At 38.7% G+C, this 15,977-nt stretch overlaps 1 protein-coding gene across 2 annotated transcripts in view; it reads left to right on the top strand.

Moving 5' to 3' along the window:
- The first annotated feature begins 10,758 nt into the window (after positions 1-10,758).
- Positions 10,759-15,977, top strand: part of Luzp4 (leucine zipper protein 4) — a 41,953-nt gene continuing 36,734 nt past the window's right edge. The window contains exon 1 of one of the 2 annotated variants that reach the window (XM_005404620.2): positions 10,759-10,959. In XM_005404620.2, the coding sequence (XP_005404677.1) occupies positions 10,869-10,959 (91 nt within the window). In that variant the 5' untranslated portion in view covers positions 10,759-10,868. The remainder of the gene's footprint in view (positions 10,960-15,977) is intronic. The other variant, XM_005404621.2, reaches the window with a different exon arrangement.

Here is a 15,977-nt window from a genome sequence, read left to right as displayed (position 1 = left end):
ACAGGTTTTGTTTATGCCATTTTTGCAGTCTTCTGATTTTTCTCTTATTCTAATTAATCTTAGATTAATCTTCTTTGTGTTATCTTACAGCTGTTGGATCCATTTATTATTTTCTCTCTATATGAAGAATGTTCTCCTCATTATATTATGTGCTGAAGTTGTAACTTGTGATCCTCCTGCCTTATCTTCCAAGAATGCTATGATTACAGATGTCCAACACCACACCTGGCTCCAAAAAAGTTTTATATATAAATATTTTATCACAAATAGTATAAATGGAAGTATACAAAGTGTTTACAGTGACCTTTGAATATTTAGTTATTTTTCTTTTCTATCTTTGTGTTTTCTAGGTGGCATACAAAATATAAAAGAAGTTCATAATGTAAATTATAGTTTCAAAACAAGTTGTTTTTAAACAAGAGGAAGTAAGGGCTTGTCATAAATATTGTTGAGATCTATATTTAGTTTCTCAGGGATCGTATAATTACTAATCAAACAACAAACTGCACTTAGCTTTGAAAGATATACTCAGGGCTAGTGAGTGATATAACTCAGTAGTAAAATGCTTCCTTAGCATGCAGAAGGCCCTGGGTTCCATCCACAGAACCATAAGTAAATAAATAAATAATCTAGTAATAGGTATCATTTTATTCCTAAAAGCTTCTAATAAAACTGTATAACTGAAATCTTTCCTTAAAGAACTTAACCTTTAAATCAAGGTATTTTATTTTTGCACTGTGCAAGAAAAAATACGCTGAAGAAATAATAACTAACTCAGTGCTATGTAAATTATACTTAACTTTTTACTGAACTATCATAGTGGTTAATCTCCATTCAAGGCATGTAAAATCTTCTATTTGGTTATCATCCATCTAGGTGACAATAATGATCTATTTGTCCCTTTATTATAGAGTCCACTTACTGTTTTAAAAATCTGAGAAACTGAGAATGATCTCTAAATTATGTGTCTGATATCACTGAACATAGAAGTTGCCATGTTTGTTTTTCCTGTAATATCTGAGTTAGAAGCAATCTCAGAAGTCAAAAAATATAACTCACTGAAAAAGTCTGTAATGTATTTCCACTTGAATATTTCCACCACAATTCAAGGCAACTCATTTCATTGTTGTAGTGTTAGTTATAGGAAAGTTTGTCTTTATATAGTCCAGATATATATTTTCCAGGAACTTGCATTTACTTGGGCTAGTGCTGCCCTCTCCTGCTAGACTGAATAATAAATTTGCTCCCTTTACCACCAGATTACTTGAACACAGTTATATCCATCCCCTGAGATTTCTGTTCTATAGACTAAATATCCACAGTTTCTTCAATCAGTATCTCACATGACATAATTTAAAGCTCCTCACAAGCCTAGTGGATTTTCCCTGGTTTCAATCAATTTCATCAGTTAACATGATGCCCATAAAGAAAGCAAATTCAGTGTATTATCTACTTACAAAGAATGTTTCTATTGATGCCAGTAAGAACAGGTTTCTCAGATGTATGAAACAAACTCTAGTTGCTTTACGCACAGAAAGATTTTATTGAAAGCCTGTTAGGTAGCTCAAAGAATGAATAGTCAGGATGTCTAGAAAAACAGCCTCAGGAAAAAGTGCAGAAACTCGGAAAGCCTAAAAATTCAGACTTGTGGTTAAAATTCTACCTCAAAATTAGTCCAGTGAGGCCATGTCTGCTAACTACTCCATACTGCAGTTGGCACTATTACCGTAGCTGCTTCTACAAACTGGCTTGTGCCCTTGCTACTGCTGTTGTCAGAGTGAACTGACATTGTCCTTGTTTCTTGCATTACTAATGCCAGAGTCCATACAGGGTGTGTGTGTCTCATTGATGAAAACTAGTTCATAAGTTTTCATTCATGTTTCCTGGAATTTCCTTGGTCTATAATGGAGTCAGGCTCTGGCTCCCAATAAAACTCTGGTGGTGCCATTTTCACAAAAATGGAAAGAGATTTCATTCACTGATTAGCCAAAGTAAAGGCAAATTCCTCTACAAAAACCAAAGTAAGCCTTGATTTTTTTTTTTTTTTGACAATCAGATACCACTACTGAGGCCTATGAAGAACTAGCCATCAAAAACATCTAAGTGCTGTTCTCACATGTGCTATTCTTAGGCCAGGATGGCAATGTAGTTTTCATTTTTTCTCATTGTTGGGAACTGGACTGTTTAAGGGTTTAGTTACTAACAACAATACTCTCTGTTTCTGTTGGAAAAAGCTCATATTCACAACCTCTGAAGGCAAGATAAGAGCACAGTTGAGGACATTTGGCTCTCAGAATTCAAGAGCAATAAACTGCTAACCTAAGAGATAAGACAGCTCTCCAAATTAGCAAGATTTACTGTTTTGAATATACTTTTTTAACTTCTCAAGGCCTGCTCATTTTTGTAGGCTTTTGATTCAGATGTGCACTCCACTTCTTGCATCCCCCTGAAATTTTAAGGACCCAATAAATACAGACAGTCCAGACAATTTGATTATTAAATCCATGAGCCTTTTGGTGGAGTTCTTGGGGTCTTCTATGTAGAGTATCATGTCATCTGCCAATAATGATAATTTCACTTCTTCCTTTCCTATCCTTACTCATTTTGTTTCTCTCTTTTGTCTAATTGCTCTGACTAATACTTCCAAAACTATATTGAATTGGAGTGGTGACAGTGGACATCCTTGTCTTATTCTTGATTTTAAAGTGAAAGCTTTCAATTTTTGTCCATTTAGTGCAGTGTTAGCTGTTGGTTTGTCATAGATGGCTTTTATCAAAGTGAGGTAAAGATTATATATTCCTGTTTTCTGTAGACTTTTTTTTTATCATGAATGTGTGTTGGACTTTATCAAAAGCTTTTTCTGTGTTGATGGAGATGATCATGTGATATTTGACTTTGGCTCTATTGATATGGTGTATCACATTGATTGATTTATGTATATTGAACCATCCTTGAATTCCTAGGATGAATCCCACTTGTTCATGGTGTATAATGCTCTTGATGATTTGTTACTTTCTGTTTGCTAGTATTTTACTGAGAATTTTTCTTTCTGTATTCATTAGGGATATTGGATGGTAGTTTTCTTTTTTGGTTGGATCTTTCTGTGCTTTTGTTATCAGGATAATACTTGCCTCCAGGAATAAGTTAGGGCGAATTCCTTCCCTTTCAATTTCACTAAAGATTTTGAGAAGAATTGGTATTGAACTTTTTATGAATTTCTTGTAGAATTCAGCAGTAAATCCATCAGGACCTGGGCTTATCTTTGTGGCTAAGTTTTTTATTCCATTTTCAATTTTGCTGGCAGATACTGAGTTATTCAGGATTTTTGTACCTTCTTCATTCAGCTTTGTTAATTCAGATGTATCTAGAAATCTGTCCATTTCCTCTGTGTTTTTTATCCTATGAGAGTAAAGATTTTCAAAGTAGGTATTGATGATCTTCTGAATTTCTACAGAATCTGTAGTGATTTCACCTCTTTCATTCCTTATCACATGAATTTCAGTTTTTCTTTCCTTTTTTTGATAAGGTTGGCTATGGGTTTATCAATTTTATTTATTCTTTGAAAGAACCAACTCTGTGACTCATGAATTCTTTTTATTGTTCTTAGTCTCCATTCTGTTAATTTTTGCTCTGATATTTATAATTTCCTGCCTTCTTTGGGCTTTGGGCTTGACCTGCTCTTCTTTTTCTAGAAGCTTGAGGTGCAGCATAAGATTGTTTATTTGTGCACCTTCTTTTTTCCTGAGGTGGGAATTCACCATTATCAATTTTCCTCTGAGAACTGCTTACCCACAGGTTCCTGTAAGTTGTGTCTGCATTTTTGTTTGATTATACATGCTGCTTAATTACTTCTTTAATATCATCTGTGACACATTGGTTGTTCAGGAGGCTGTTATTTAATATCCATGTGTTTGTGGAGGTTTTGCAATTTCTTTTGTCATTAATTTCCAATATCATTGCATTATGGTCCTATAGTATGCTTGTGATAATTTCAGGTCCTTTGCATTTACTTATGCATGTTCTATGTGCTAGTATATGTGGTCTATTTTAGAGAACGTTGTGCATGCAGCTGAGAAGAATGTGTATTCTGATGTTGTGAGGTGAAACAATCTTTAAAGGTCTACTAAGTCCATTTGTTCACAATTTTGGTTTGGTTCTTTTTTTTTGTTGTTGTTGATTTTTTGTCTAGTTGATCTATCTCTTTGTAACAAGGAGATACTGATGTCTCCCATTACAATTCTGTTATTGCTTATTTTATTATTCTTGTCTGTTAAAATTTGTCTTATATAGGTGTGTGCTCCTCTGTTTGGTGCATAGATATTTATGATTGTTATCTCTTCCTCTTGAAGTTTTCTCTAACAGGTGTGTAGTGACCTTCTTTATCTTTTTTGATTGTTCTTGGTTTAAAGTTCACATTATATGGGAACTAAATAGCTACCCCCACATTTTCTGGGTTCTTCTTTGGGGAAGATTGTTTTCTGTCCTTTGATTGTCACTCCATGAATTTCCTTTTGAGTTAAATGTGTTTCTTGTGTACAGCATATTGTTGGATTTTGTTTTTTGATCCACTCTTCCAGTCTGCTTCTTTTGATTGGTGCATTGAGACCATTTACATTGATGGTTATAAATGATATGCATTGGCTTATCATCATCATACTATTTTTCTGCTGTTGGTTCCTCCTTTTTCCCTCTGTTTAATTGTTTGCTCTGCTTGATGGTTCCTTCCTGTTGTTGTTCAATTTTATCTCTTTCTAGAATTGTGGTCATTTTTATCTCTTTCTAGAATATCTTTTAGTACTCTTTGTAGGGATTGTTTTAGAACTCATGAAGTTCTTCAGTTCTCTATCATGGAAATATTTATTTCTCCATTAATTTCAAAGGATAGTTTTTCAAGGTACATCAATCTGGCTTGGTAGTTGTTTTCCTTTAGGATCTCAAACACTTTACTCCATGCTGTTGACTTGATGGTTTGTGTTGAGAAATATGCCATGATTCTGATGGGCTTTCCTTTATAGGTGATCTGTTTCTTTTTTCTAACACCTTTTAGCATTCTGTTCTTTTGCTGAATTGCTGAGATCTTACTCACCATATATCTGTGTGTAGATTTATTTTGGCTATGACTAATTGGAGTCCTATATGCCTCACTTATGTGTATATCTGATGCTTTTTCCATGCTTCCTTGAAAATTTGCCATTATTACTTCTGCAAATAGTCTTTTTATGTCAACTTGTGTTGACTCTTGCTGTTTTTTGACACCTGTTAGTCTTACATTGTTTTTCTTTGCATTATCTTGGAGCTGTGGAATTGTTACTTCCTGATTCCTTTATAGTTTTAGATCCTTCTTTTCATGATCATTAGGTGCAACACTGTCTTCAAGGTCTGAAAGTCTATCTTCAGCTTCATCCAAACGGTTTTGTCAGCTTTTAATGGAATTTTTAATTTCCCAGGCATCTGTTTGAATCTGTTTCATGCATTCTAATTCTTTCCTATATTGTTCATTCACGATTTCCATCATTTTTCTTTGCTTTTCTATTTTTTAAATCTATGTCTTCTTTAGATATGCTGAGCAATTCCTTAATTTATGGTTGTAATTTTTTTTTTTTACCTGAGAGGTTATTTCTGATCTGATGACTTCTATGGCCTGATGGAGTTGTTTCTTTACTTCAGTTGCAATCATTTCAAAACTTCCAGGTGTATGACTTCTAAGCTCTCTGTTTTGATGTCTCCTGGACTTGTTTTGGGTGGGATGGAGGTCTGAGATTGCTTTTTGTTCCTTTGTGTTTTCATTTTCAAAGATCCAGAGGTTCCATGGAACCCAGTCTCACTCCCACAATAGAGTGGGAGTGGTCAGGCAAGGACCTGAAGTTTTCTGGCCCTCAACATGGCTCTTGCAATGGTGTATTTATGTGGGGTGCCATTACCAATACTCCCAAAGCTTTTCAAGTTTCAGTTGGTTTCCACGCCAGTGAAAGAGGGGTGGGTGTGCAGTCATTGGGGCTTCTGAAGCTTTTCATGGCTCAGCTTGGCTCCCACACAAGGCTCCCAAAGCTGTCCAAGGTTCAGCCTGACTACCACCAGGGTGCAGGAGTGGGTAGGCTGTGGGCACCAAAGCTCCCAAAGCTGTGTGAGACCCCACTCAGTTCCCACACTGTTGCGGGAGGGATGAGAGTGCAATCACCTACGCTGCTGAAGCTGTCTTCATTTCAGCTTGCTTCCTGTGATGGTGCAGGCAGGGGCAGGGAGTGGCCATTTTGGCCTCTGAAGCTGTCTGGAGCTCCACCTGGCTTGCGCACTGCTGGGGGAGGGGCTGGGGCTGCTCATCGAGGTTCCTGAAGTTGTTTTTCAGGATTCAGCACTGCATTCTCAAGGTTCCAGTTGGGGTAGATCATGTTCAATGCTCCAGAGGCTGTCTAGGACCCAGCCTGATTCCCATTCTGGTGGGGAAGGGGTGAGTACACAATCACCCAGGCAGCTGAAGTTGTCCAGGTTTAAGCTCAGCTCCTGGGAGGGTGCAAGGGGTGGGAGTGGCCACTGAGGCCCCTGAATCTGTCTGGGGCTCCATGTGGTTCACATGCTTGTGAGGGAGGGGTGGGGGAGGCTCACCAGGGATCCTGAAGTTTTCTGAGTTTCAGCCTCCCTTTTGCATGTTTGTGGGCAGGGGTGTGGTCATGGTCAAGGCTCCAGAAGCTGCCCAAGACCCAGCTAGGTTCCCACTCTGGTGGGGGTCAGGTGAGGTCACCATCACCCAGGCTGCTGGAACTGTTCAGAATTCAGCACGGCCACCTGTGAGGGTGTGTAGGAGGGTGGTAGCTGCTGAGGCCCCTGAAGCTGTCCAGGCCTCTGCTTGGCTCACACACTGGTGAAGGAGGGGCATTGGTATCTCACCAAGGTTTGTGAAGTTGTCCAGCAGTCAGCTCTGCTTTTGCGAGGTTACAAGGGGTGGGAACACATCGTGGTCAAGGCTCTAGAGGCTGCCTGGGACCCAGACTGATTCCCACTCCAGTGGGTGCAGGGGGAGGATGCAGTCACCCAGGCTACTAAAGTGTCTGGGTTTCAGCTAGGCTTCTGTGAGTGGAACTATGTTTTAATATATAATGTTGGTTACAATTAATTGGAGAAAGGGGTCAGGGATATAGCTCGTGGCGCAGTACCTGACTAGCAAGCATGAGGTCATGAGTTTCACTATTGGTACAAAAAAAGAGCAAAAAACAATTAGTTGGCAGAAAAGCAGACATCGCTTACTAAATTTGGCAGTTAGATTCTGGACCCTTCAGTTGTCAGTGTTTCAACTAAAATGATCTAAGGTGGATGAAAGACCATATTTAATCTCTGTATACAAATAAGCAATAGAGCTGGTATTCAGAACAAGAAAAAGTCTTCAGATAGTGAGATATAAGGGTTTAGTCCCAAGAACATTACATTCATTTCTTCATTGAAAAATATTTAGTAAATACTTATTATGTGCCAGGTACTATTCTACATGCTGGGAATACATGGTAGACAACAATGTGTGCCCGGATGGATTGAACAAGTTAGACAACAACGTGTGGCCTGATAGAATTTACATTCTAGTGGCAGGGAGAGGAAGATGAGTATGAAAATAAAATAAAATAAAATATGATTAGTACAATGAAGAAAAACTAGGGAAGGGGGATTCAAGTAAAAGGGGTAAGTTTTTAATTTAAAATACAGTGCATACATTGAGCTTCACAGACAGCATGGTATATGAGCAAAATCCCAAAAAAGTAAACTGCAAATATTTGGAGAAAGAGCATGTTAATATCAGGACAAAGGAACAGATAGTGCAAAGGCCCTGAGGCAGAGAACATGTTTAGAGTATTCAAGGAACAACAAAGAAACCCATAAAGCTGGACCAGAGTGGCTGACTGGGATAATTATGTGGGACCTTGTAGGCTCTCCTAACCACTTTAGATTTTATGTGAGCTGGTGAATTGTTGAAGGATTTTTAGCAGAATAACATGGTTTACCTCATGCTTCAGAACACTAAGTTTGGTTTTGCGTGATGAATGGACACAGTTGGGCACACTAGAAGTAGAAACATAAGTTAGGAAAGTAGCTAATCTAAGTAAGAAATGATGGATGGACTGGAGGTAAAGCACTTGCCTAGTATGCTTGAGAACTGGGTTCCGCTCTCAGCACTGCTAAATAAATGAATGAATAAACAAAAAATAAATAAATAAATAGGTGATGGCTTATACCAAGTTGGTGGTAGTGGTGATGAGGAATGTTGACATTCTTGATACATTATCAAGAGAGAGTTCACAGGATTTCCTGATGAAATGCATGTAGTGTGTGAAAAAAGAAGTGTCAAAGATGACTTCAGACCTTTTAGTGTAACTTTTTGTAACTTCAAAAATTCTGGTGTGAGCAAATAGAGGAAGCTGCCACTCAGTGAAATGGAACAGAATGGGAAGGGAGCACGTTTAGTGAGGTAAGATAAAGATTTAATCTCAGAAAATTACATCTGAGATGTGCATGTGACAATGTGTACCTACAATCCTAGCCCTTAGGAATCTGAGGCAGGAGAATCACAAATTCAGTGCCAGCATGCACTGCATAAGCATGATGCTGTCTCAAATAAACAAACAAAAAAATAAGATATTTGAGTACAAGTTCTGAGTAGTCACCTAAATTTTCAGTGGTGAACTCTAAACTAGAGATTCAAATTTGAGAGACATCACTGTATAGCTACTTTTGAAAGCCATAAGACTGTATGAAATCACTAACACAGTGAATGTAAATAGTAAAACTAAAGCAAAGTTTGAAGCAAAGTTCTCAAAGTATGGTCCTTCTACCAGCAATATTAGCATCATCTAGGAACAATCACAAACCTACTAAATCAGAAATTGTGAGGGTTCAGCCCAATAAGCTGTTTAAATAAGTTTTTTGAGTTATTCTGATGTACAAGAAAATAATAATAAAAAGCTGTTCGATGATCTAATCTCTGCTGGTCAATTCCACGGGAAATTGCTAGAACTTCCCAATGCATGTTGGTAGTGCTGGTTTCTGTGCCAAGAAATATCATTGGTATTCTCCTCAGTTATTACCTAATTTTTCAAACTTTAAATGAATTTTTTCTTGATTCCTTAAGTGGACTTTCTCTTTTAAATTCCAGATACATTCTGTAGATATTTCTATCCCCAGACTCTAAATACCTTCAGTGTTTATTGACAGACTAAATTATAGTACCTAAATTAATATTTTCTATGTATTTTTTACTTTCCATCAGCTATATATGCCTTGTGGAAAAAAAATTATTTATTAATCACTGGACCTTCGGTGTTAAGCATTTAATTAAATGCAAATTTTTAGAGATGTCGGGTGGTGGGGCTTGGGTCTCTAGTTATTTTGCCTAGGCTGCAACAAACTCCTGGGCTGGAGCAATCTCGTGCTTTGGCCTCCTGAGTAGTTAGTTAGTATTGCTGGTTGAGCCAGTGCAGCTGGCCTTCTTCAGACTTAAAAAAATATTTTCTGGTGCCAGCCAGTGAACATAGGGCTTTCTCACTAAGGCACACCCCCCGCTTATTGTACTTTACCTCATTTTTTAAATTTTATTTTGAGACAGGGTCTCATTAAGTCGCTAAATTGCCCAGGTTGGGCAACACAGTCCCGTAATCACAGGCCTTGCAGCACCACACTAGATGCGTCAGACGTTCTGTTGTGACTTTTGTAAAGGAATTCTTTTTCAGTTTTCGCAGTTTATTAATTTGATATTTCTTTCTACCGAGGGCCTAGTGACACATTAAAAGACCACTAACATTTTAAAAGTGTTTTCGCACGGAATTTAGGCTTTAACAGCAACCATAACATTTTTCTTAAGAAATGCCATGGACGGGCTGGGGATTTAGCTCAGTGACACAGCGCCTGCCTGGCAAGCGCGAGGCCATGAAAACCAAAAAAAAAAAAAAAAAAAAAGAAAAAAAAAAAGAAAAAAAAAGCCACGGACACGCCTTTAAATCTTTCCTAACAAATGTGGCATTGTGGGCCTGTGTCTGAGCCCTAGCTACTATGATTTGTGATAGCTCTTCAAATTTGAGGGAAGGAGAAAAACAGCCCATCAAGTGAAGACCTAAGATTTTATTTCCGAGGGCCAACAGCAAAGAGGAGAAATGGGTTCTTTGAAGAGAAAGGGGCCGGACTTGGTGGTCATGCCTGTAATCCCAGCACTCGGGAGGCTGAGGCAGGAGGATCGTTTTGTGAGTTCCAGACCAGCCTGGGCTAGAGAGTGAGCCCAAGGCCAGCCTGAACATTATAGCGAGACCCTGTCTCAAAAACACCAAAAAAAAAAAAAAAAAAAAAACGGGAAAGGAAAGGCAAGGGTCAAAAGGGTCAGAAAGTCCCCAGGAAGCTGACTGAGTGTATATGAGGAGGGAAAATACATTCATATAAATGGTGTATGTATATATAATATTTTTTCAGTACTGAGGATTGAACTCAAGGCTTTTACGCTGAGCTGCATTTCCCGGGCTTTTTTTTTTTTTTTTTTTTTTTTTTTCCTGACAGGGACTTCCTACTGGCTCAGGGTAGGCTATTTCCGTTTTATTTCCACTCCGAATGTGCTGGAATTGTAAAAGCGCGGCCCCACAAGTCTGGAGGGGGTGGGGTAGAAACGGGTGGGGCATAATGAGCGGGCTTTTTCTCCCGCTTCATGATCTGGTTTCTGATTGGAGACGTTCTGAGTGATGTAACAATAATGTCCACTCCTTGAGACATGGAAACAGTGAGGGAAACACTGATTGGGTGATTTGGTTAGCCAAGACTGTTCCGTTGGTAGGGGGAGCTCTAGTACAGGAACATTTCGCTCGGGCAGCGGCAGAGTGGTGCAGTCCAACGGAGGGACGGACGAGATGGCTACCGGCTCAAACTTCGGGGCTTCTTGGAAGGAAACGGCGGGTTTTCCAGACAGAAAAACTGCGTCCTTTCTAGATATGTCTCTAGGTATGTAGAACCCAGATTCCCACCTCCACCCGCTCGGGCTCATGGGGTCCTTTACCTCAGACAGGCTGGAAGTGGCACTATGGCGCTTCGTCTCTGAAGGGAAGCTAAATAAACTCATGTGGGGTGTAGTGATTTCTCTGAGAGTGTCGTGGGGGAGGTATAAAGGTGGGTTTTTCAGTGTATTTGACTTTTCTAAGAAATGGCGCCTAGCCGCTTGTCTGTTCACCCCCGCGGGGCCGCTCGCACTCCTCACGGTGCAAGCGTGTGGCATAAATGAGTGGAGGCCAGATTGCTAGGGGTCGCTGAGTGAAGAGTACAGAAAGAGAGAAGGGTGGTTGGTTTGCTCTTAAGTGTGTTTTGGTGCTGGGGATTGAACCCAGGGCTGTCGCCTGTTGGGTGGTGGTTTCTTTGTGTGGCGTCAACTTTCCCCTCTGCTTGCTGCCCTCTCCCCTCTTAACGTCACCCGCTCCATAGCGATGGGAGCCCTAAAAAGTGAACTCTGTTACAAAGGCCCCTGGCCTTCCCCTCCTCCCGACTCACACGATTCCCGATAAAAACAGGTTTTACTTGGACCAAATTCTCACATTGGTTGTCATCCACGTTAGAAAAGAAGGAAATGGGATGGAAGGGTAGGCTTTATAAATGAGGGACGAGGGAAGAGAGTGGAGAGGCTGACTTTTTAAACTGAAGAGGCACAGCGGGGCAAGGAAGCCATTAAAGGTCGAAAAGCCGAAGATTGTGAGATGGAGGCGAGCCTGGGCTGTAAGAGACTTTGTTTTAAAACAAAAAACATGAAGGAGGGAATGAGCCAAGGCCCTTTTAAAAAAAGAGGGGAGAAACAGATGTGTGGTGGCAGCCTGGGATAGGACAGGGAGTGAGAAGTGTGAACTTCAGAAATGAGAGGTGACACACAGAGCCAAAGGGAGAGGAATGAATTTGTAAATGGAAAGAGCAGAGCAAGTTTTTAATTTTGGTAAAGTTCATTTTATCTGGTTTTTCTTTTGTTGTTAAGCCTTTGGTGTGATATCTCAGAGATCACATAGATTTACCCCATGTTTCCTTCTAAGTTTTCTAGTTTTAACTCCATATTTTCCATCTTTGGTACATTTTGAGTTAATTCTTACATATGGTGTGAAGTAGGATCTAACTTTCTTTTTTTTTTGTCTTTTTTTTTGTCTTTTTGAGACATTGTCATTATGCACTTCAGGCTTGAACTCATTTTGTAGCCCAGGCTGCCCTTGAACTCACAGGGATCCTCCTGCCTCAGCCTCCTGAGTGCTGGGATTACAGGCCTGAGCCATCATTCCCAGTTAACTTCATTCTTTTACATGTGGATATCTAGTTGGCTTGAAACCCTTTGTTAAAAGATGATTCTTTGGGCTTACTGAGTAATCTTGGTGGAATTGCTTTCTTTTTTTCTTTTTTTTTTTTTTTTTTGGAAACAGGGTCCTGCTTTGTAGTTCAGGCTGGCCTGAACTCATTAGGTGACCTAGGCTGACCTCAGACTCACAGCAGTCCTTGTGCCTTAGCCTCCTGAGTGCTAGGATTACAAGCGTGTGCCACCACTCCCAGTGGAATTGCTTTCTTAATTTCATTTTTGGAAAATTCATTGCTAGTACAGGTTAAGTATGCCTCATTTGAAGTGCTTGTAATCAAAAGTGTTTCTGATTGTGGATTTTTTGGATTTGGGAATATTTACATAGACTTTACCATTGGAAAATTCATAAATGCTCTGAAATCTGAAACTCTAAAGTCTTCAAAAAGTTCCAGAACTTTTCAGATTTCAATTTGGGGGTATTCAGCCTGTATATAGAATCAGAATACTAGATTTTGTTTTTGTGTATAGATCTTGTCCTGCCACCTTCCTGAATTTATTAGCTCTTTCTCTTGCTCTCTGTCTCTTCTTTCTGTATACATAAGAATTTCTACATATACAATAATGGTATGTGAGAATAGATATATATCTTTTATCCAGTGTGGCTGCCTTGCATTTTTTTTCTTAATTCAGTGCTCTGAATGGGTAGACTTTCTTGGGCTGGTGTTACGGTTTAGAATTAAAATGTCCCCCTAAAAGTCTCATGTGTTCAAAGATAGGGCTTTTGGAAAGTGATTGGGTCATGCAGGTACTGTGCTTATCAGTGGATTAATCTATTGTGTTCATACTGATTGTGCTGTTAAGAGGTGCGGCCTGGTTGGAAGAACTGGGTCACTGAGAGGGAGACCTAGAAGGGTGTACTGTTGTCTCTTTTTCCTGGCTTCCATGGGTTGAGCAACTGTCATTTGCCATGCATTTGTGGTATGTTTTTTTCTGCCTTGGAGCTAGCCAATTATGGAAACCATGAGTGAAATGAACAGCTCCTCCTTTAAGCTATTGGTGTCAGATATTTTGTCCCAGTGACTGAAAATGACTAATAGGTTGCTTTTTTTGTCTTTTTGAGACAGGGTCTCACTATGCAGATCAGGCTGGCGTTGAGCTCACTTTGTAGCCTGGGGTGGCCTCGGACTTGCAACAATCCTCCTGCCTCAGCCTCCCGAGTGCTGGCATTACACGCGTGCATCACCACACCAAGCTATTGAAAGTGACTAATATTACTGGGATGTATTTTAATGGCAGAATGCTTGCCTAGCATGCACAAAGCTCTATATTCTAATCCCCAGTACTGCAAAAGAATTACTAGTAAAATGCTAACTAGATGTGAGATTAGACATTCTTCAATTCTGTCTGATTTTAGGGCAGAAAGATTTCTGTTTTTCAAGATTAATTTTCATTTTGGGTGTGGGGTTTCATAGATGCTTTTATGAGGCTGAAGAAGTTAACTGCCTCCCTCACCTCTGAAAGGGACTCACCATGAATAGTACCTAAGTCTTTATTTTTTTTTGCTTTAAGGTGAGCACCAATCATTTCATGATTGGAATCAATAGACTTTCCTCTTCTAAGACACAGTCCCTGTGGATTTCATAGTGATGGATGGCTCCTAAGCTTAATATGATCACAAGTTCTGAAATATTTGGTGACATTAAAATGACTTCTAAAAAATAATATTTGTGGGGCTGGAGGTGTGGCGTAGTAGCAGAGCAGTTACTTGACACTCATGAGGCCTTGGGTTTTACTTCCAGAGCCACATAAAAAAGAAAACAATTTGGTAATTGCTTGGAAGTTGGATAAGGTGAGACATTTCTTTCAAAGTATAAAAAAAATTTAAGGCTGAGTGCAATGGTGCATATTTGTAATCTGAGCACTTAGGAGGCTGAGGCAGAAAGATTGCTATGAGTTTGAGGTCAGCTTGGGCTAAATAGTGAGTTCAGTGCCACTACATAGTGAGACACTGTCTCAACAAAACAAAAACAAAAATATAAAGAGGCTAAAATTTTTGGTTATGGGGATAATCAATATTTTAATAAAACATTTTTAAAAATTAAATGGGAACACTACAGCCTTTTGGCTGTTTTTGCAAACATAATTTTATTGACCTAGAAATTAAAATGAGACAAAGCAAAGTGCAGGGCCTGATCCTTTTTTAAATTTTGACATTTTGTTCATCAGGGATTACTTTTGCATTGATTTTATTTCTGAAAATGTTATGTTAAAATACTGTTTTTATCTTTTTTTTTTTTTTTTTTTTTTGGTTTTTCTCCGGTACCGGGAACCGAACTCACGACGTTGCGCTTGCCAGGCAGGCGCTTTTGCCGCTGAGCTAAATCCCCAGCCCCTACTGTTTTTATCTTGATCACTGAAGTTTTGGAAGCTTCCTTACACTTTGTGCTCTTTGCCTCACCCTAGGTTCTGCCCCGTGGAAGGCAGATAAACCCAGGGCTAAAGGCAATTTATAGCACTGAGGTAAAACCTCGCAGTTTTACAACTTGTCACTTTATTCTATTGATGTTAATAATTAGTGCTTTAGCAGCTGCTAATAGAAGAAAAAAAAATGGTATAATCTGAAAAATAACCAAAACAGTTTTATGTCACAATTCAGAGATACAGTCTGGTTTGGGAAAGACTGGTTCAAATTATATTATATTATATTATACTATATTATATTACATTACATTACAATACATTTCCTTAAGGCTGAGGAAAGGTGTTGAATCAAATATGGTAGGTTAGTTGGAGGCTAAATATGAGAATAAAATATGGTATTATAGTTGTAAAAAATGTTAAGAGATCCTATTGCAGCCTTTTATATATTGTCTCATATCGTATTTATACCATATCCATAATCATACCATCTTAGATGAGAGTCTGCAAAACAGGCAAAACTTTTTACTGGTGACAGTCCCTTCCAATTTGAAGGCAAGAAAAATACATCTTAAAGAGCAAATGCATATTATGTTTAATGATTTAATGAGATACCCATACTTTCCTGATAAATTTCCCCTTGTTTTCAAAGTGAAAATAATATTTGCAGAAGTAGTAGCAGAAAATTTCCCAACCACGGAAAAAGAATCTGACATCTAAGTGAGGCATATAGAACTCCAGCTTTTGGGGCTGGGGATTTAGCTCAGTGGCAAAAGCACCTGCCTGGCAAGCGCAAGGTCGTGAGTTCGGTTCCTGGTACCGGAGAAAAACCAAAAAAAAAAAAAAAAAAAAAAGAACTCCAGCTTTCAACACTAGATATCTTTGACTCTGGATAAATAAAATAAACATTAAAAAAAGTTTTTTATTGAATGTAAGGATATTGCTTTCCTTGTAATAAGTATTGAAATAGGAGGATTCTACACATTTATTTTTTTTCTTCTGCTTAGTAAACATACCCAAAATATATTATAGTCCATTTTTAGAAATACAAGCAAAAATAAAACAAGATTGGAACTGGCAATAGCAAGAACTTCATAGGAACTGTACTTCTCTATTTGCCACTTTGTTTGTGTATGGTACTGGGGACTGAACCCAGGGCCTTTGCACAGAGCTACATCTTTTTTTTTTTTTTTAAATTTTTATTTTTTTTTATTTTAAAGATAAAAGGAGGGAAACATTAACAGACATACAACATTTTACAACATATCACAAGCACAATACA

The sequence above is a fragment of the Chinchilla lanigera genome, unplaced genomic scaffold (genome assembly GCF_000276665.1).
Source record: "Chinchilla lanigera isolate Chin_1 unplaced genomic scaffold, ChiLan1.0 scaffold00089, whole genome shotgun sequence".
In the NCBI taxonomy this organism is placed as follows: domain Eukaryota; kingdom Metazoa; phylum Chordata; class Mammalia; order Rodentia; family Chinchillidae; genus Chinchilla; species Chinchilla lanigera.
Note: the sequence above shows the minus strand (reverse complement) of the source record. Positions and strands in the feature narration are given on the sequence as shown.